The following is a 20,995-nucleotide window of genomic DNA, read 5'->3' as shown; positions in this document are numbered from 1 at the left end:
TTGAATCAAATCTATGACATCTTATCTCATTATTTCTAATGACTCGATAGCAAATTCATTGGTACTTATTCAATTTCACCAGTAAACAAATACATATAATAAAAATAGAGGTACTGGTCAACAATAAATTTAACAATAAAATTTTGATAAAAATTTGATATTTTTCACAAATTTTAAAATTGGTTTAAAATACCATAAATTATATATCTAGTTTTTTTATTTCTTATGGCATGTCAATTAACTTATCCGACTAATTTACGTGTATTTTTTTTTTATCCTACTTGGCCTTACTAAATTAACATAGTTTTTACGTGCTCTTTTATCCTATTTGTCACGAATTTAAAATGGTCTACAATATCATAAACATTTTACGATTGCCAATATATTATAATTTTTCTACCATTGATATCATAAAATGTAAATCTTATGATATTTTAGAGCAAATTTTAAAATTTGGGGAAAATAACAAAATTTGAACAAAATTTATAATTTTAGGACCAATATCCTAAAAAGTAAAAAGGATAATGCCGTAATTATTAATTTGGACAATATATACTTTAATCGAAGCATAATTGAGATGATATAAAAATCCAAATTCCAAACCAAATAGGATTAGCTTTAAACGATAGAACCGTTTATTAAAAGGATTTAATTATCCCACTGGTTATTAGTGAATAGTGTGGAAAGATTTGAAGAGCGAAAGAAGCGAGTCAATATATAAGTATAGATACAGTCGAAGAGATTTCATAAGCCTATTTTTTATTAAATTTAAATCCTATGTTTCCTCTTTTCTGTCGTTAGGGTTTACTGAAATTCCGTCTTTTCCTCTCCAAGGTATTCTCCTTTTCTTTCGAATTTGAATTCTCTGTATGTCTCTGTCTATGCGCACACATTGTCAAATGCTATTGAAATAACTGAGTGTGAGCTAATTAATCTCTTTGCTATGTTTTCTAACCGATTGTTTTTTTTTGTGTATTGGAATAGCAAAATTTTGCTGTTTTTTTGTTTGCATAATTTTCACTGATGAAGACTTGAATTAAGGTTGACTGTTCTTTTCTGGTTGGAATGAGATTTGATTTGATTTCTTGTCTCGTATTTCAGGGTGTTTAGTTGACAAATTCAGATTCGACTTCAATTCGAGTGATAATTGCTGAGTTTGCTGGAAAAATGGGGACTTCATGGGCGGATGCTGTTGAGAATGCACCGACTGGACCTCCTGGTAATGCTGGCATTGCTGCACTTAAGTCAGCATATGTTCCACCGCACCTTCGGAACAGACTGCCTGCGTCATCTGTGGCTGCCCCAACATCAGGAAATGATGGGTTTGCAAATGCTAGACCTGCTGGTGGTTCGCAATGGCCTGCTTCTAGGCCTGATTATGGGCGTCGTGGATATGGTGGTGGAGGTCGTGGCAGTGGTAGTTGGGGTGGCAGGGACCGCGAGGTCAATCCTTTTGGCAAAGATGATGTGGCTGCTGCTGATACGGAGCCTGCATTTAACGAGCAGGAGAACACAGGCATTAACTTTGATGCGTATGAGGATATTGCTGTGGAGACGAGTGGGCAAAATATACCACCTCCAGTGACTACTTTTGCTGAGATAGATTTGGGTGATGCACTTAATTTGAATATTAAGAGGTGTAAATATGTGAAGCCGACCCCTGTTCAGCGGTATACGATTCCCATTTCTCTGGCGGGACGAGATTTGATGGCTTGTGCTCAAACAGGCTCTGGCAAGACCGCTGCTTTCTGCTTTCCCATTATCAGTGGAATTATGAGAGGACATATTGCAAACAGACCACAGGGAACCCGAACTGTTTTCCCGCTTGCGCTTATTCTCTCACCAACAAGAGAACTCTCAGTGCAGGTGACCATGTGATGTTGTGTGCTATAGTTTCACACTTTTATATCTTTTTACACAAGTCAGAATAGCTAATTTACAGGTTGAATTTGATATACAGATACATGAGGAAGCTAGAAAATTCTCCTATCAAACTGGTGTTAGGGTGGTTGTTACTTATGGAGGAGCGCCAATGCACCAGCAGGTTCTTTCCTTTAGTTTCTTGTTCTGTTCATTTTTGTTTGGCGGTTGGTGCATTGTCTTTTGATGCATAATACTGTCCTGATGGTGTAAATGAATATCCATTTGACTGTAAAATAGTAGTATCATTTACCAGAGAAATGTGGAAAATGAAAATTTAAGAAACTGAACAAATTGTACTGATTTAGCACACTTTCAGAATAATATGAATCTTACATTTGCTGGTGCTATTCCAGCTTTCTGCTAAAAGTTGCTGCTGCATACATTTGTAATTGGTTGTTGAAATTTACATCATGGCTGATGTACTTTTCGTTTTGAATTGCTACCTGAAAAGCTATTAGCTTGTTTACTGTAATGATACTTTAGTGTCTCTTAGTATAACTATCAAAAGTTGAAATACTGTGAATATGCTTCTGACAAATTTATTTTAAGGTTCCTCTAAAAAGTTCACACTATTATAATATGAACAGCCTTTCTTGCTAGAAATGATTATATCTACTTGTAATTGTGACTGAATCTTTCTAATATTTATACAGCTCCGCGAACTTGAGAGAGGAGTTGATATACTGGTGGCAACTCCTGGAAGATTGGTTGATTTGCTAGAGAGAGCTAAAGTTTCACTGAAAATGATAAGATATCTAGCTCTCGATGAGGCAGATAGAATGCTGGATATGGGTTTTGAGCCTCAGATCAGAAAGATAGTGGAAGAAGCAGACATGCCTCGTCCTGGTGAACGACAGACAATGTTGTTTAGTGCCACCTTCCCGAAAGAGATCCAGGTTTCTGTCCTAGATTTTTATCCTATATCTTCTGTCTTTATTTGCTCAACTTTGACATGTTTTTCTCCAGAGCTTTCACTCTAATAGATCACAGGGTATGGCATCACAAGTTCACAGCATGTGTTGTCTGCTGGGCAGACAGCTTTAAGCTCATGTGTTTTCTGTTAGCATTTACTGCAGTTAATTCTTATGAAAATCTTCCATTGTACTGTTGCCTGTTGGCTTTCATATAGATGGTTTGGCGTAATAGTGGAAAATGATTTTGGAGGAAAAAATAATCTTTATCATAAGCACCAAGAATCATGTAAAAATGCCTCAAGTTGCTGGAAAAATGGAATGTTTCTCTATATGTGAGTTAGTTGTTTCTTAATTTTCATAAAATCTGGTGAGGCTAATTCTTGTGCAACTGGAGAGTGTATGCTGTTGCCTTTCTGAAGACTATTAAGTCTGTCTACAAGGAGTATATATTCTCAAAAAATTTCGCTTGACATGCAGAGACTGGCGTCAGATTTTCTTTCAAATTACATCTTTTTGGCAGTTGGGAGGGTTGGTTCTAGTACCGGCTTAATCGTTCAAAGAGTTGAATTTGTTCGTGAGGGTGACAAGAGGAGCCACTTGATGGATCTTCTTCATGCACAGAGGGACAGCGGAATTCAGGGAAAGGTAATTTGACACTCTGGTAACCTCCTTTTAATTTGTCTTCCCTTGATCCAATATAAGGCTTTTAATTTTCTACACTACAAGATAACATGACACAAGCACACATGAATTTTATGGGTTAGTGTAGAGTCTTACTGTATCCGTATCCTTATCGGGTCAACTAAACCTGTTTATAATTAATACTCCCTCCATCCCCAAGGAGTATGAACTGTTTCCTTTTTCGTCCGTCCCTGAAAAGTATGAACTTTCTAATTTTGAAAAAGTCAAACAATCCATAATCTATTACTCCTACACATGTTGAACCCATTGTTTATTTATAATTATTTTTCTTTTGTTTTTTTGTTACTTTATTATCTTATGTTCTTACTTTCATATGACGTCTCCATTTCTTGTCTTTAACGCCATGACCACCCCCACCGTGTCGTCAGGTCATATCTCATCCGCAACCGTCCTGAAATTTTCATGTCATTATCATGTGGTTGTCTTGTGGTGTCGAGTTTGTGTAATTATCTTGTCGTGTGAACATGCAAATGACTTGTGTCACTATTGGATTCATGTCGTGTTTGGGTTTAATTGGCTAGTGGAGTCCGTGTTCGAGTTGATGGTTTCTTTAATAGGCCGTGTTTGGGTTTGCCCTTAATGAATTGGATTGTTATCAGGTCAACATGATAACAATCTAACCCCCACGCTTTGCCAGCCCTATCCAATATATGACTAAATCTTTATCATGGTTAGATTCACCAAATAGTGAACTTTGTTGGAAGGAATCGGTATCTGACTAGTTGTTTATAATATAGGTTACCACATTAGTTGAAGTCTCAGAAACTTGCCCACTTGATAACTCTTGAGGACCTGCAAATATTTTATATTTTGATGATCACAAAATAAGTCTTTTGCTTTGCTACAAAAGTAATTTGATGATAACTCCCATTAGTTGCTTTGTCTCTTCAGTTATCTGTTTATTATTTCATCTCAAAGATTTTTTTTTTTTTTTTTTCCGGTTGTTTCTGGCAGCAAGCTCTCACTTTAGTATTTGTGGAAACAAAGAAGGGAGCTGACGCATTGGAAAATTGGTTGTGTCTTAATGAATTTCCTGCTACTACTATTCACGGGGACAGGACGCAACAGGTAATGATATACTCCCTCCGTCCCAGAGAAGTTGGCACACTTTCCTTTTTAGTTTGTCCCACAAAAGATGTCACATTTCCCTTTTTGGAAAAAGTTCTCTCTCACATGAATATAAAAATTATATTTTCTCTCTCCATTTAACACACAAAACAAAACCTCCTAAAATCCCGTGCCATTTTCAAAGTATGCCAACTTCTCTGGGACGGAGGGAGTACGTGATTGTTACTCTACATAATTTTTGTAGACATCAGCATATATCATCTAACTCGCTTCATATTTGATGACATTTCTTGCTTCAGGAAAGAGAGTTTGCACTGAGATCGTTTAAGAGTGGAAGAACACCTATTTTAGTTGCAACAGATGTGGCAGCTCGGGGACTTGATATTCCACATGTTTCTCATGTAATCAACTTTGACCTCCCAAACGACATTGATGATTATGTCCACCGTATAGGACGTACTGGACGTGCCGGAAAATCAGGGCTTGCCACAGCATTCTTTAACGAGAAAAATATGTCAATGGCCAAGGGTTTAGGTGAGTTAATGAAGGAAGCAAATCAGGAGGTGCCTGAGTGGCTGACTCGGTTTGCAGGTCGTCCTTCATATGGAGGAGGTAAAGGTAGGCATGGTGGAGGACGTTTTGGTGGTCGTGACTTTAGGAGAGATTCCTCATCTAACAGGGGTGGAAGTGGACATGATTATTACGGAGGAGGAGGAGGAGGTGGTGGTGGTGGTGGTTATGGAAATTATGGCGGAGGAATGGGACCTGGGTTTAGCAGCGCTTGGGACTAATGTCTCGAAGTAAGCTTTTATGTTATCTTGCAGCATCTTTCTATTCATAATCTAACTGTGAGGATTATTGGGGAGCTTTTTTTGACTTCTTAATACACCTGTGTTATCCCTTTTTCTGATTATGGGATAGATTTCACGGTAGGTAAGTTAGGTAGTCGAAAACCTGACCTGATCCTGTTTTAATCTTGTGTTTCTTTCTAACTGTGGCACTTGCTGTGAGTTTTTGTCGTTGGGAAAGTTGGATATGGATCTGTAGGTGAAGGAGAAGAATGAAGTTCCTTTTTTTTTGTTTCTTGATAAATTGTATAGAACACCATATCCAGATAGCACAGTGCATCCTCCAATGCATTTGTTCAAGTGCCCCATTTTTGAAACTATACCTTTTTGTTTATTCTATCTTCGTTTATTGTTGATTTGGAATTCATTTCTAACACCTAAATGAATCAACAAGAATAGTTTCGAATGTGTTAATGAACAAATGTTATGTTAGTTATTTGATGTCCCATTCAGAAGTTATTTAAAAAAAGCTGGGTTGAAGTCAATTTTGAGTTAGTTAACCATATGGTACCTGTCCACCTTGAGGCAAAATTATTAATGAAAACAATTGAAGGCTATAGTGCAAAATTATTAATGAAAACAATTGAAGGCGATAGTACTAGAATACATGTACTCCTATTTTCGAATAGGAGATTAGTTTTTTATTTTAGTCTGTCCACGAATAAGAGTCTTGTTTATTTTTCTTGTAAATGAAAATATAGGGTCACATTCTGTTTACTTATTTCACTAATTTATTTCATTCACATTTTATTTAAAACTAATACTCCTTCCGTTCCACTTAAGATGACACGTTTCCCTTTTTAGTTTGTCCCAACTAAGATGACACATTTCCTTTTTTAGAAACTTTCTCTCTCTAATTAATACACTCAACCACTTTTTTTCACCCCTGTTAAAATATTCATCTTTCTTTCACTCTCTATTTTAATACTTCCACCCACCTTTTCTCTCTCCAATTAAACACATTAACCAATAACTCCTAAAATCCCGTACCGGCTAAGAAATGTCTCATCTTAGCTGGGACGGAGGGAGTATATATACAAGTGAGACTCATATAATTTTTTTTCACTCAATTTTTTTATTATTTCTAAAACTTATGCCACCAAGAAATGAGATTATTAACAGATGGAGTGAGTAATTAATAGACAGGTGAAGGATGGAGGTCTGCAATAGTCAGATTTAAAATAAATTGCTAGTTAGTATACGTATACATCTCTTGAGCCAGCTAGCTTCACCTTTGATTGACAACTACACAGTCTGTCATTTAATGCAGCCTTATCAATTATTACTATAAATTCGAAAATACATAGATATTTATTCAATATGATTTGTTGAAGCTGCAAAAATTTATGGAGTGGGAGGAAGATTTGACAAAACCCTTAAAAAATGAGGGGAGAGAGATTATGAGCACAAACTGGATGAGTAGAATGAGAGATGATTTCATTCAAAGATTGCCACAAAAACTCAAATCTGGGCTGGATTCTGAGGATCTTTTCGATCTTGATCTTTCAGCTGTTCAAGGCCTGCTTCAAGGTATCTAATTTAAATTATTTAATCATCTCCCAATAAGTGCAATTATATTTGTTGCCAAAATTTTAAGTAACAGAGTATTCCTGTCTCTTTTATTACAGCTAGTTCAAACTAGGACTGCCCCGACATGAATAATTACGTAATTAAATTTAAGAATGATTGCTAGCTCTTCATTAATGATTCAATTCACTTTTGTGCGTGGTCAAAAATATCAGCAATAAACTAAACTTGAAGAAATGGACAATCTTTTTGTTTACTACCTAATCAGTTGACTACTTATTTTTTTAATTAATTTTCTCGATTTCATATTCACCTAATCTGTTGTTGAGATGTAGATCTTGGAAACATTAATTTGATTTGTTTAATCATCATTGTCTAGCTTCGAAATGCACTTTTCTTCTAGGTGAAACTTCACTTATATATTGGGAGGTCATAACTTAAAGTCGAAAGTATTAATTCCATGATCCAAACAAGTACTCCATCCGATCCACCATAAACGACTCAATTCGGTTTTAGTATATTCCATTTAAAGTGAATTATTTTTTTTTGACAAAACAATTACTCTCTCTTGCTTTATTTTAACTCATTTACTTTATTATTCTTCCTATTTTATTCTCACTCTAATATCATTTTCTAATTTTGTGGCCAAAAAAAATGTCTTCGTTTATGACATAACAGAAGGAGTACGTTCGGCCGCAACTAATAATCCTGTTATTCTATTATATTCCTTCTATAAAATTAATCATCTTTCATTTAGCAACATCGGCCATAATATTCCTATTTTTTGTCTCTCTTCTATTTATTCACATTTATTTATTAATATTTCCATTACTTTTTTCTTTCTAAACTACTAGTACTACTTTGCTAATTTTACTTTAATAATCTTACCTTCTACCACTAATAATCACGGTAGTGGCCAGTCGATTCATAGATTAACACTTTGCTAAATATACCATAGACCTAAGAGTCTAAGACAATTTTCACCACTAAGCATACTTGACTAATAAATCTCTCATAACCAAAAAATGCATTTTTTCGGTATTCTAGCTAGCTAATTTAGTTGTTTTTAGTAGTACTCTTACCAGCTGTGATTTCATTAACCAACTTCTTTTTCACTACATAAATTGACAAGATACACTTATTTAAATGTTTTATGCTTAATTAGGACAAAGTAGATTTGAAAGCTATATAGACACGCAATACCACGTAGTACCATCTATGGACTATGATTGCAAATTAACGAAACATGTATAGTATTTATTATTTGTGTGGAAGTACCATCGATAATTTTTTTATCATTACGCCACTTGAAATAATAGATGTTCCATTTAATTGAAAAAGAATTTTTTATCAACATATATAGTATATACAGATTCCAAGTATAGTTTAGCCTCGAATTTTATTTTTTCCAAAGACAAATTAAAGAATAGAAGCATATATTATTAAATTCAGACAATTTTTAAACAAATTTATAGCAAACGAAGTATCAACTCTTTGGAGATACATATTTGTAGCCATGAGACCTGGTCAATGAAAATCCATGCATAAAATGAGGGAAGAGGTTTTATGAAAGTCTTATGCAGTCCTTCAATATTCTTTACAAATCATCACATAAACAAACAAATAAATAAATAAAAGGGGCATATAATTAAATAGCAGAAGCAGTTGAGTTACACATGTTATAATTATGGCTGTTGAATGGGATTCTCTCAAACCATGTTCTCATTTATCTAAACTTGTCTTAATGTGTTTGTTCACATCTTGTTTTCCTTTTCTTCTCTCAGATTCACAAACACCTTAATTTTGTTATACACATGTTTCATATAAATGAATGATTGATTTTGGTGTAGGGAAAAAGAGAAATTCTCAAATAATTTTTGTCTATTTTTTTTTTTTTTTTTTTTTTTTTTTTTTTTTTGTGGGGTGAGCAATGGATGAGAAAACTCCATTGTTGAGCAATGAGAAGCTAAAAGTGGTAAATGGTAAAAGTTGGAACTCAATCAATACTCTGAAATGTGATTTCTTATCAAAGTTGCCTGAGAAGCTAAGGAAATGCCTTGATCCTGAGGCTCCTTTACATCTTGATGTTTCTAAAACAGCTTGCTTATCTCAAGGTAATCTTGAAATGGAGATTAATCTTGTATTCTAAAGGCCATTTCTCATGTGTTGATCAACTTATATGATTGCATTCATTTTTAGACCAAAACTTGTCTTTGATCCTGTCTTGTTTAGGTGAGAAGGAGTACTATGAAAGACAATTTTCCACCTTAAAATCGTTCGAGGAGGTCGACTCCCATGACTCACCCAATGTGATCGACGAAGAGCTAGACCGTCAGGAACAGGCTCAGCAGGAAAGAGCTATGAATATTTCAAACTGGGCTAATGTTTTCCTCCTTGCATTCAAGGTACATGAACATCCTTGGTTTTTACTATCGAAACATGGAGTACTAAAATTTTCTCGATTTGCTGTCAGATTTATGCCACGGTACAGAGTGGCTCCTTGGCCATTGCAGCCTCAACGCTCGACTCTTTACTCGACCTAATGGCCGGAGGAATACTATGGTTCACTCATCTCTCAATGAAAAGCATAAACATTTACAAATATCCCATTGGAAAACTCAGAGTGCAGCCAGTAGGCATCATCATCTTTGCTGCAGTAATGGCAACTCTAGGTAGCTTTCTCCTCCTCTTCTCCAAATCCACTTCAAATATTCGGGTTTTTCTTACTCGAATATCCAAAATCATACAGGCTTCCAAGTGCTAATACAGGCTGTGGAAGAGCTAATAAAAAATGAACCTTCACCAAAGATGAACTCAACTCAATTGTTCTGGCTCTATGTCATTATGCTCACAGCAACTGCAATTAAACTCGTTCTCTGGATTTATTGCCGAAGCTCGCGAAACAAGATAGTTCGCGCCTATGCCAAGGTACTTATCTCGTATTTGAAACCTTTGATCAGCCAATTTGTCACCAATGATAACTTTTAGTATGATAAAATAGGACCATTACTTCGACGTGGTGACAAACTTGGTGGGATTGGTGGCTGCGATTCTTGGCGACAGATTTTACTGGTGGATTGACCCGGTCGGTGCTATAGCTCTTGCTGTCTACACAATCGTAAACTGGTCAGGAACCGTGCTCGAAAATGCAGGTATGGCCTTAAAATTCTTACCTTATACTATGCATAAAAAATCTAGTTTGTTTATGTTTGGTGGTTGTTTTTGCTGCAGTTTCACTAGTTGGACAGTCGGCTCCTCCAGAAGTACTGCAGAAACTTACGTATCTTGTCCTAAGGCACGACCCGAAGATCAAGCGTGTAGACACGGTCCGTGCCTACACGTTTGGGGTTCTATACTTTGTTGAGGTAAGGCCGTTATTATTAGATACTAACGCGCTGAGGCTGAAAAGCACGTTTTGTCCGAGCAGGTGGATATCGAGCTGCCAGAGGATCTGCCGTTGATCGAAGCACATGCGATTGGAGAGTCGCTACAGATCAAGATAGAGCAGCTTGAAGAAGTGGAGAGGGCATTTGTTCATCTTGATTATGAATGTGATCACAAACCAGAGCATACCATTCTCAGCAAACTCCCAAATACAGACCCCTAGATTTTCAAAGCTGCTTGTTAGTTTGAAATGCTATTGTAAAAAATTGCAGTTTGGTTGGAAACATGAATATATGCCTGCAGTAGGCTAGATGGTGAAGTTGTTCAATTCCAAGATAGAGTTTGCAAATGGCACAAACAAAACATATCATTCAACTCTCTCAACTTTCATAACTTACTCTAGTAATTCTTTCAGAACTCTCTCCTCCTTTCTCAGAAACTTTCTTTTAGCTTGGATTAAGAAGCTGCTTCTCAATTCCTATTTGTTACTCTATGATATACTCCCTCCGTCCAATAAAAATTGGGACTTTGGTGACGACACGAGTTTTAATGCACAGTCAGTAAAGTAGGAGAGATGTAGAAAGAAAAAGTTATTGAAATATTGTTAGTAGAGAATAGGGTCACCTCATAAGAGAGAAAAACATACAATAAAGGAAGATGGTGGATGGTCCAAAATAGATAAAGAAGACAAGACTATTTTTATGGGACGGAGATTGTATTTGTTTAAGTTCAGATGCGAATTTTTTATCGATGCATATTGTGGGAGGATGCAGAATCGAACATACCAAAAAAGGAAGATGATGGACGGTCCAAAATAGATAAAAAAAGACTATTTTTATAGGATGGAGGCCGTGTTTATTTAAGTTCAGATGTGAATTTTTTATCGATGCATATTGTAGGACGATGCAAGATATGTATATCCGTTGGAAAAATCAATGGTGACTTTATTTTTGCAATTACAATTGTATTAATATCGTGTGGAGAAACACATTCTGGCGTTTGGAGGTTGAAGCTGAAATGGGCTCAATCAAAGATTCAAAGTGGCTTTTGAGTTTTGAGTGTTTTTAAATTAAATTTTGTTAAACCAAACGTGAGTAATTTATTTTTGTGGATTTAATTCTTTTGTAAGGCCTAAAGAATTAATTTGGATTTTATTATTTTTGTCCTGAACAACTTAAGGCCTAAAGAACATTATTTAATTTGGACTCTATTACTTTCGGTAGATAGTCCAAATATATTTTTAAATTCTTTTTAATTTTCTTAGATTGAAGATTGAACTTTCGTACAACATTTAGTAATTTAATGTTATTCCAAGTGCTAAAGTCTTAATATAACTTGAAAACCCTCTTAAATATCATAAACGTAAAATTCTTCTTTGTCCGACAAATGCAAAATTTAGGCTTAAATGAACAACGTCCTTTCGAGAACAAGGTATATTTCAAAGTTTGAGTACCGCGTTTGATACCAATCCAAAGTTCAGGTATAAAAATATAGTTCTCTCAAAGTTTAATATACAAGAGTTTGATCATTTGTTGCCTATTGATATAACAACATACTCCCTCAGTCCATAAAGAGTATTATAAAGAGTATTGATAAGTCGTATTCTAAGCCTTGATTACTGGTCAGTATGTCGTGAAATGCATGTATTATCTACAAAACAGTTGCTCAAGTGTGCGGGATTGAAGGATCCAAGTCGGTAGGAGACGATTCAGGTGACGCAAGTGAAAAGGGCGCCAGAAGGGTGCGATACTTGACCAGGATGCATGCCAGATAAAAGGCTCGAGATGGAGAAGGAGGATAGCTGGGATGATCATTGACAAGGGCAAAAAGGTCAAAACGCGGGAGAAGTCTACCCTAAAAGTAAGGGCAAGCCTCCCTATAAAAGAAGCCACTTGGAGAGAGATAAGGAGTTCGATCAACGCCCCTTTAGAGTTGGTTCCGTAGAGTTAAGTTCGAAGCTCTCAGTTCGCAGTTCGAAAATTACACTTAGTAGAATTCTCTCTAGAAGATCCATCCTTCAGCATTATCCCACCTCTCATTCCTCGCCACAGCCATGGTCACTTGACGTCCAAAGTTTGCCGGAGAAGTCATCAGTCCGTCGTTCCAGCCAGTTATCGTAGCAGTGTAGTAGTATCATCGCCCCGGAGTGGCACAAACAATCTTAATCGCTTTCTTAGTTTAAAGTTTACTTGTTCTCATCGTTAGTTATTTGCAAAAAACTCATCGCTGTTGCTCTTTGAAGTACTTGTTATTTTCCAACATTTACATTATGAAGTTTCTATTTCGCATGTCACTTTGGTTCGAGTTTGCTTCATTCTGCCTAGGAAAGTTAGATTTAGTTATTGCTTTCAATTTCTAAGTGTTTTCTTATCGGGAGTTGTTGATTCAAAAGTTGTAGCTATGCTTAGTCAAGTTTTCGTGCATGAGTTTCTTTTCTGCGCCGTGATCACCATCTTGCATGTCAGTCAGTAGAAGTAAAGTTGCAGTTTTACCGTTTAATTTAAGTTTAAGCATTTTAATCGATGATCTTGAGTTTGAATTCATGAATCTGAAGTTTTAGTTATGGTGTCTGTGTTCATATGATTTTTGTCGAAACTTGGTGAGGAAGAAAACGTAAAAATCAACTTTATTGGACCACTTTTACTTTTAAGTTACTTTTGCTTTTGTTCCCTACTTTTCAGATGTACTATCCAGACCTGTCAGAAAGCCCCCAGCCATCAGATATACCTTGTTGTCTAAATTTCCCCTTTTAGTAACTGTCCACTTTCCATATGTCTCTGATACACCTTGTCCCCTATTTTCACGAACACTCCCACATGTCTATTATTTTCCCGCCTACTAGTCAGTAGAGTACCACCTTTATTTCCCGTCTAGGTAAAATCTCAACCCAAGCGTGGTAGCTAACCAAAACACCCAGGAAAGTCACCACAGTTATCAAAACGTGTCCATCCTCGTGGGATTCGACCCTTACCTCCATTATACTAGCCAGTAGAAATGGGTTGAGGAAATTTGTTTGAAGCCAGGTCCCGGTTATCGTACCAACGACTCAGCTGGGTCGGGAATCACTTCCTGATCAGTTGGATACACTCAATTTTACATAGAAAAACTAGGGAAACAAACCTGACCCTTCCAAGTATAAATTTTGAGTTCAATGAAAATGGAATGTGCACATATTTTTATGGTACATAGAGGGTATTAACTTTATAATAAAATGTGAGTGAAGTGAGTGAGTGGAATATAAAGTTCACTGAAGAGCGAGATGTGAGAGTGTTGTACATGTGTTGTTATGTAAAATGGAACTTCCCCGATCCAGAGAATCCACTAGACACTGGGTCTAGGAACTCAAAGAATCATTGGGTTACCTGTCGTTGGGCACACAATCACTTCCTTCTCCTTTCAAAACCCTCAACCCACTATGCTAAAAAGGATTAGTACAGGGAAGCATGGATCAAATCCACAGATAAGTAAACATGCTATAGACCTGGAAACTATTTTTGGCTGCTGCCACGCAATTTTCTCGGGGTTGAGATTTAATTCCTTGACTCTGGAAATGAAACGTCCTATCCTAACAGCTAGATCTAGGCAGAACATGCATAATGGTGACCGAATGAGCCTTGAAATTACTACTAGACGAGGTAAACGGCTTCCTAAACTAACCTAGACACAGGAAAGAACAGCATGTGAGGACCATTTCCCTAAACGGCATAGTACGACGGGAAAAAGCTGCAGATTAACCAACTAAAGGACTAACTAACAGCGACATCATATTCTCTAACTTTTATCACGAAATAACAGATGAAAAACAGAGCAAAACAAGGATGGAAATAGGACAAACGAAATTAAACCAATTAACACAAAGAACCACTGAAACTAAAGCAGATCTATGATTACTAGACGAGGTAAACAAGTAAACAAAATTTAAATGTCACAACCATGCAAACATGAACAGACAGATCCACACGCTGGATGCTTCATCCACTCCGGATCCAAGCCATCCACAAAAATTCAACACAATTCCCATCTCCGATCTCCGCAGATTCAACCAGATTCAACCGATCAACTACAAATCTCCATGCAATTCAAACTCCACCTCAGATCAATCAACAATGTCCACCAAAAAAAACAAATAATGCAACAATAACATAACCGAAACCAAAGTAGCAAATTCCATAGCAAAATACGCAATATCCAACGAGAAAGTAGCAAAACACGACCGAGCCTCGAACAGCGAAGACTCGGGAAATCCGAAACACAAACAAAAGCAAATAAAGGATTGTATCTTCGTCTCCTTTGGAGACGGTGTTACACAACGACGGAACTGAAACGTGAACCCCTAAGATGATTCCCCTAAAAGTGTGTGTGAAGAGAAATGGAAAAGCTAAGCTAAGAGCTGATGATGCAAAAGGAGGACTACTTCATGTTGAATGCGTGCCCTTATTTATAGGGGGCAGAGCATCTAGATTCTTCCTATTGTTTCCCATTTTGCCCTCCTTGCGGATGCTCCTTCGTCTAGTAAACTCTTCCCTTTTTCTGCTCACTTTTCTCGCCAACTTCTTCCTCCAGGTAATCTTCTCTTTCTTCCTGGGGCTGGCTTTTTCTCTACACACGTGGCTTATAAAACTTTGTTAGACCCAGGAAATCGCAGAATTTATCCCATAACCAATGCTTGAAATTAGTCTTATCATTCACTTACCAAAATTAGTAAAAATGAAAAGGGACTTCTAATAAAGACCGAACTGAAAATGGCAAAATGGGACTTCTAATGGAGATGAGAGGAAGTAATAAATTATGATGAAATAAACTAAAAATACCTTGAGACGAAGATCGTATATTCATCACTGCAGATATTAATTAAGAAAAATACATGCACAATGCCCATAATTGTAAAACAGACAATATCGCTAGCGAATCAAGAATTATTGGTTGGATGAAAATTTTTTTGTGGCTTGAATAATTAAATCTAAACATACAAATCAAATTCAGAAAAAGTCGAAAGAGAATCACGAAGATATCATGCGTTTGATGCAAATCGTGTGAGAATAACAACATTACCATAACTGAATTGCGTACAAATCGATAAAAAAGTACCTTTCTCTATCTGTAATTTAGTATACTCAGTTGTCACGTGGCTTAATATCATGCGTTTGATTTGATGATGAAATCCTATGGTCCATAATGGATCTCGGTTCGGATATAAAAAGTGGTTCATATTTAATTTTATATATAATCTTTAAATTTACGTAACTCTCTCAATTTAAATTATTTTTTCGCAAAAAATATATCAAATTAAAGATAATTTAATAAGGATTCCAAGGAGATCTCAATTGCATATGTTCCGACGACGTTCGGATGATGAAATTTGATATTTTTTATTTTAGTTTTCGTAAATGTTGATAACCAGATTTTTATCAACAAATACATAAAAAAATCTCTAAACCATGTAAAAATCTCAATAAATATGTGTTAATATTTTCTTACTAATGTTGATATTCTTATATCATATTAAAAAGTTGATATTTGTAATACACTATGTTGATATAAAAAAACATTCACGAAAATTATCATATGATAACATAATGACGATATTACCCTTTTGTTGATATTTTGTCTATTATTTATTGAGATTTGTGAGCTTTAATCGCATCCACTAATTTTAAAATTTAAGGGTGGAGATTAGTATTGATTTTGGACAAAGGTATTATGCGGCATAATAAGCACGACCCCCCTATTATATATATATATATATATATATATATATATATATATATATATATAGGGGTGCGATCATATCATAACTCATATTTATGTGATAACCTAATAACCCTATCATTTTATGGGTCAAAAGTATCATTTTTACTAAAAATGATATTTATACACGATAAAATGATATTTTTTCAGCATGCATAAAATGATACTTTTATTCCATAAAATGATATTCTGTTCCATAAAATGATATTTTTCGTCCATAAAATGAGGGTTATTAGGTTATCACCATAAATATGGGTTATGATATGATCACATTCCTCTATATATATATATATATATATAATCGAAGGGTCATATTCTAATGCTTATAGCACCCTAATCCAAAATCAAGACCAAATCTCCATCCTTGTATTTTAAAATGAGTGGATGAGATTAAATCTTGCGAATCTCAATAAATAGTAGACAAAATATCAACAAAAGGGTAATATCGTCATTATGTTATCATATGATAATTTTCGTGAATGTTTTTTTATATCAACATAATGTATTACAAATATCAACAATATGACATAAGAATATCAACACTAGTACAAGAAAATATCACACATATTTATTGAGATTTTTATATGGTTTTATTGAGATTTTTACATGGTTTTATTGATTTGATGTATTTGTTGATAAAAATCTGGTTATCAATATTTAAGAAAACTAAAATAAAAAATAACAAATTTCATCATCCGAACGTCGTCGGAACATATGCAATTGACATCTCGTTGGAATCCTTATAAAATTATCTTTAATTTGATATATTTTTTGCAAAAAAATAATTTAAATCGAGAGAGTTACGTAAATTTAAAGTTTTAAGATGATTTTAATGAGAGGGAATTGACATTAATATCTCTAATTTTATTTATTAATTTTCTTAATTAAAAATATAATCCATGTGACATTATTTTAGCCATTAGATCTTCTAATTTAATGGCTAAGATTTAGTCTTAGTTTGAGATTGCTAATTAGCTAGCAATTGATCACTCCCCTGTAACGCAAACTTTTATTTTTAACTTTTTCCTTTTACCGCTGAAATCAACGACTATTTTCTTTCTCTTATTCTATACGTTTCATACCCGCTTATATAAATTGCCCATTTCTCCCCGATTTCATTCACACTTTACATGTTTTCCTCTTTAGTCTCTTCTCATCACGGTCCGAATCCTCCCGTAGGTTCTTCAATTATTATTCCTAATTCTACAATGTCCGACCTTCACACCAATTCCAACAATATCTTATATCACGAGATATCGATTAAAACATGCCCTCATTTGGAATTGTTTCCCAATCGTCACACTTCTCATCCTCCCGTCTCTAATTCTCGTCCCTCCTGCTCTCGAGCGCATCGAACTCTTCGATGAACCGGTGATTCAAGCACACAATTTACGAGTTTCATTTACCATGGAGGACAGCACACGAAGATATTTAAAGTAAGTGTGGATATTAGCCAAAATCCAATTGTTGTCAACCAAACAAAATACTCCATTCGTCCCAAGGTAGCTTAGTCATTTCTTTTTTTGGTAAAAATATTATTCCCCCTCTTATTTTACTCTCTCTTCATCTCTCTTATTTTTTTTTCCTCTCGTATTTTACTCTCTCCACTTTAATCTTTAACAAATCAATTTCTTAATTTCGTGACCAAAAGAAATGCTCCAACTACCTTAGCTATTATTTTTTTTGAAAGAACAATTTCTAAAAGTTTTGTGTCATCTATAATATGTTAAAAGAGGCGATGAAAAACTAAACGAGAACACGTCGTGGAATTTGTATCATGAATTCTTACTCACATATACCTTTATGTTTATTTCATTTTTTTTCAGGTTGATGCAAATCCGATACGTTGTTTCATTTCTTGGAAAAATCACTACAAGGTGCACAAGGTAGTTTAGTCCTATATTATTCTAGACCGTCCTAAGATAGTTGAGTCATTTTTCTTTTATCAGAAAACTTCATTCTTTCATTTACTTTACTTTATCTTTATCTCTTATTTTTTTATTTCTCCTACTTTATTCTCTCTCCACTTTAGCTATTAAATATCAATTTATTAAATCTCGTACCAAAAAAATGTTTCAACTATTTTGAGATTAAAACAATACTACTATTCATTGAACTTTTAGCTTTTAAACATTAATTTTTTGAATCTCGTACCCAAAAAAATTTCTTCAACTATTTTTGGACTAAAACAATACTACTATTCACTAAACTTTTGGCTTTTAATTATTAATTTTTAAAATATCATACCCAAAAAAAATGGTTCACCTATTTTGAGATTAAAATAGTACTACTGTTCACTGAACTTGCGGTCTCAAATTATCCAATGATCTCATATGCTTATTGCATGTAAAGATTCTTTAATGGTCATCTTTTTACTACTTTTTTTTTCTTTTTCTAATATTTTACTCCTTCCTAGAAGTTATATTTAGTGTGAGCACGAATTTTAAGAAAGGTAAAATATAATGGGTTGAAAAAATTAGTAGAATATGTGGCCTACTTTTTTACATTGGTTTTATAATAGAATGTGAGTGAAGTGAGTTAGTGGAAATAAAAGTGAAATGTGACTCTTACTGTATGATGAACCAAAATAGCAAAATGTGACTCTTATTGTGGGACGAAAGAAGTTAATTTTATATTAAAATTTGTATTATCCCTGAATTACTATTTCTATGGGACTGAAGGAGTATACAATCAAGAAATAGCTACTTATAAATTTTATTCTATGAAAATTGACGAGCTCTATTGAATCGAATGCTGATTCTAATTAAAACCAAGGTTTATTATTGACATGTTAGGACCAAAAAATCATAACTCCCATTCTCATCCTAAATATGGCCATACCGATTTATGAATTTACATTATTTATTTGATTTCCCACTTATTTAAATATCTCGAGTAGTAACTGCAAGTATTACTGATCACGGCAACTAGCCGCAATAATTCAAGAAAAAGTGAGGTAATCAGTGAAAAAGTATAGTGCATATAATCTACAATTTGGCTTCACTCCCGATTTATACATCGGGATAAGAAAAGTTGGTACCTTAATTAATAACTCCGAAAATCTCACATGTATCATCAAGAAATCCCTTAGCTTCACTCCATGCAGACTTGTTAGAATCACAAATAATTCAAAAAGAGAAAATAACGCTTACTGATTTTCAAATACAATGGGCGATTAAAAAAAGAATTGTTACATACATATTGTTATAATTAAGTTATAACCCTTTCCCAAAATTTGCTATAAAAACCCTTTCACATGCTTGCCTTCTCATCAACTTTCTCTCTTTAAATTAATTTAGTTTTCTTATTTCTGTGTAAAAAAAAGATGGTGAAGAAAGGGAAGGATGGTGATGAGGTGATGAAGCTAACAAAAGAGGCTAAGTCATGGGATTTCACTTGCACATTTTGCTTCAAGAGATTCCCTTCGGCTCAGGCGTTGGGCGGCCACCAAAACGCCCACCGCAACGAGCGTATGGAGGAGAAGAGGCTCTTCGTGAGGGATCCCATCACCTACCGAAAGCGTGCTTTTCTGCGATCCGTCAACTCATCAGCCAGTGAGCCCGAATATGCGAGCTCTAGCGATTCTTCACCGGCTATCAACAATGCTGATCAAAACATTGTGGAGTACAACTTTTTGCCGGTCAATGAAGTGAAGAGTGGTGCTGAGGAAGACAAGGGGAATGAGAATGATCCATCAACTCTCCTCAATTTGGATTTAACTCTCAAGCTCTAGAGAGATATGTTGATGTTTGCTATGTAACGCCTCAAATTTTTGGGTATTACAAATAATATGAATTTGAATAAGTTTTATAAATCTAATCTTAGAATTATAGTTAATAGTTACATAATTAAATTTAGTTTCTAAATATTTGCATAATTAGGTGAATACTTACATAAATTAAATTAGGTGAATAGTTACATAAATTAAATTTAGTTACTAATATTTGAGATTGAAATAATTAAAATTAAATAAAAGAAAAGAATCCATATGAGATTAGAAGATTTGTTAAAGAATTAATTGAAAAGATAAATAAATAAAAAGAAAAGAAATAATAAAATAAACAAAACAAAAGTCTATCTTATGTGGTGCCAATCTCACGTGAGGTACATAGAATTAGAAAAGCCTAAAAGGAAAAAAAAATCTAAAACTTTAGTTTCACTTTGCATTTTTTTTCAAAAACCTTTATCACAAACATTTTTGTCTCTGTTTTCCCTCCCTCCCACCTTACGCAAATATATCTCTCGAACTATCTCGGCAGGAACAACCGCACGCTGTCGGCGGCGACCTCACTTCTAGATTCTTCTCTCACTTGATATTTTTAACTCTCTCCGTCCACAACGGTAAAGTAAGAGAGAAGGGAGAAAAAGTTGGCAAAGTAAAAGAGATATGGAGAAAAAGTAAGTAAAGTAAAAGAGATCTGGAGATAAAGTGGGTAAAATATGTGAATGAAATTTTCCATTTTTAGAAATGGGATTTTTTTAGACATCCAAAAATGACAAATGAGACTATTTTTCATATACGGAAAGAGTATATAGAAAAAAGTTATGATTAAGTAGGAACGTTTTGAAAATGAGAACTAAGAACTGCATATTGAATCCAATGATTCACATACATGGAATTTCTAATTTGTTTCTTCCAGATATATAATTTATTACTCCCTCCGTTCTAGCTAAGATCACATATTTCTTTGTTGAAATGGAATTTTATGAATTGTTGGTTATTGTGGTTAATTAGAGACAGAAGGAGTGCGTGGAAGTATTAGATGGTGAGAGAAAGAAAGAAGAATATTTAATTTGAAAGAGAAAAAAATAGTTGAGTGTATTAATTTGAGAGAGAAAGCTATCAATAGAACGAAGGGAATAATTTAGTACAAGAGTAGT

At 34.7% G+C, this 20,995-nt stretch overlaps 3 protein-coding genes across 6 annotated transcripts; all 3 read left to right on the top strand.

The window, feature by feature from the left end:
* The first annotated feature begins 693 nt into the window (after positions 1 to 693).
* LOC125188947 (DEAD-box ATP-dependent RNA helicase 37-like) lies at positions 694 to 5,809 on the top strand. Of its 3 annotated transcripts, XM_048086067.1 has the most exons (8): positions 694 to 834; positions 1,102 to 1,866; positions 1,961 to 2,044; positions 2,577 to 2,819; positions 3,315 to 3,482; positions 4,494 to 4,607; positions 4,907 to 5,141; positions 5,199 to 5,809. In XM_048086067.1, the coding sequence occupies exons 2-8, from the start codon at positions 1,168 to 1,170 to the stop codon at positions 5,396 to 5,398; spliced, it is 1,743 nt and encodes a 580-aa protein (XP_047942024.1). In that variant the 5' UTR covers positions 694 to 834; positions 1,102 to 1,167; the 3' UTR covers positions 5,399 to 5,809. The 3 variants fall into 3 exon arrangements, with proteins under 3 accessions (XP_047942024.1, XP_047942022.1, XP_047942023.1); XM_048086065.1 differs by having other exon boundaries at positions 4,907 to 5,809; XM_048086066.1 differs by lacking the exon at positions 694 to 834 and adding an exon at positions 859 to 920 and having other exon boundaries at positions 4,907 to 5,809.
* A 961-nt stretch (positions 5,810 to 6,770) lies between these two features.
* Positions 6,771 to 10,759, top strand: LOC125191162 (metal tolerance protein 4-like). 2 transcript variants are annotated; one of them, XM_048088652.1, is made up of 7 exons: positions 6,771 to 6,985; positions 9,215 to 9,387; positions 9,456 to 9,654; positions 9,732 to 9,910; positions 9,984 to 10,134; positions 10,214 to 10,347; positions 10,410 to 10,759. In XM_048088652.1, exons 1-7 carry the CDS (start codon positions 6,802 to 6,804, stop codon positions 10,587 to 10,589), a joined length of 1,200 nt encoding a protein of 399 aa, XP_047944609.1. In that variant the 5' UTR covers positions 6,771 to 6,801; the 3' UTR covers positions 10,590 to 10,759. The 2 variants fall into 2 exon arrangements, with proteins under 2 accessions (XP_047944609.1, XP_047944607.1); XM_048088650.1 differs by lacking the exon at positions 6,771 to 6,985 and adding an exon at positions 8,897 to 9,096.
* An 8,680-nt stretch (positions 10,760 to 19,439) lies between these two features.
* On the top strand, positions 19,440 to 19,847 carry LOC125189892 (zinc finger protein KNUCKLES-like). Its single transcript, XM_048087117.1, has one exon. The coding sequence runs from the start codon at positions 19,440 to 19,442 to the stop codon at positions 19,845 to 19,847; it is 408 nt and encodes a 135-aa protein (XP_047943074.1).
* The last annotated feature ends 1,148 nt before the right edge of the window (positions 19,848 to 20,995 follow it).

Source organism: Salvia hispanica, chromosome 5 (assembly GCF_023119035.1).
Source record: "Salvia hispanica cultivar TCC Black 2014 chromosome 5, UniMelb_Shisp_WGS_1.0, whole genome shotgun sequence".
Classification (NCBI taxonomy): domain Eukaryota; kingdom Viridiplantae; phylum Streptophyta; class Magnoliopsida; order Lamiales; family Lamiaceae; genus Salvia; species Salvia hispanica.
The sequence above is the reverse complement of the archived record's forward strand: the minus strand, read 5'-3'. Positions and strand labels throughout refer to the sequence as shown.

Coding starts and splice junctions, on each gene's coding strand:
- LOC125188947 (XM_048086065.1), top strand. CDS start 1,168: ATGGGGACTTCATGGGCGGATGCTGTTGAGAATGCACCGACTGGACCT. Junction 1,867..1,960: donor CAAGAGAACTCTCAGTGCAG/GTGACCATGTGA, acceptor TTTGATATACAG/ATACATGAGGAAGCTAGAAA. Junction 2,045..2,576: donor GAGCGCCAATGCACCAGCAG/GTTCTTTCCTTT, acceptor ATATTTATACAG/CTCCGCGAACTTGAGAGAGG.
- LOC125191162 (XM_048088652.1), top strand. CDS start 6,802: ATGGAGTGGGAGGAAGATTTGACAAAACCCTTAAAAAATGAGGGGAGA. Junction 9,388..9,455: donor TTTTCCTCCTTGCATTCAAG/GTACATGAACAT, acceptor ATTTGCTGTCAG/ATTTATGCCACGGTACAGAG. Junction 10,135..10,213: donor AACCGTGCTCGAAAATGCAG/GTATGGCCTTAA, acceptor TTTTTGCTGCAG/TTTCACTAGTTGGACAGTCG.
- LOC125189892 (XM_048087117.1), top strand. CDS start 19,440: ATGGTGAAGAAAGGGAAGGATGGTGATGAGGTGATGAAGCTAACAAAA.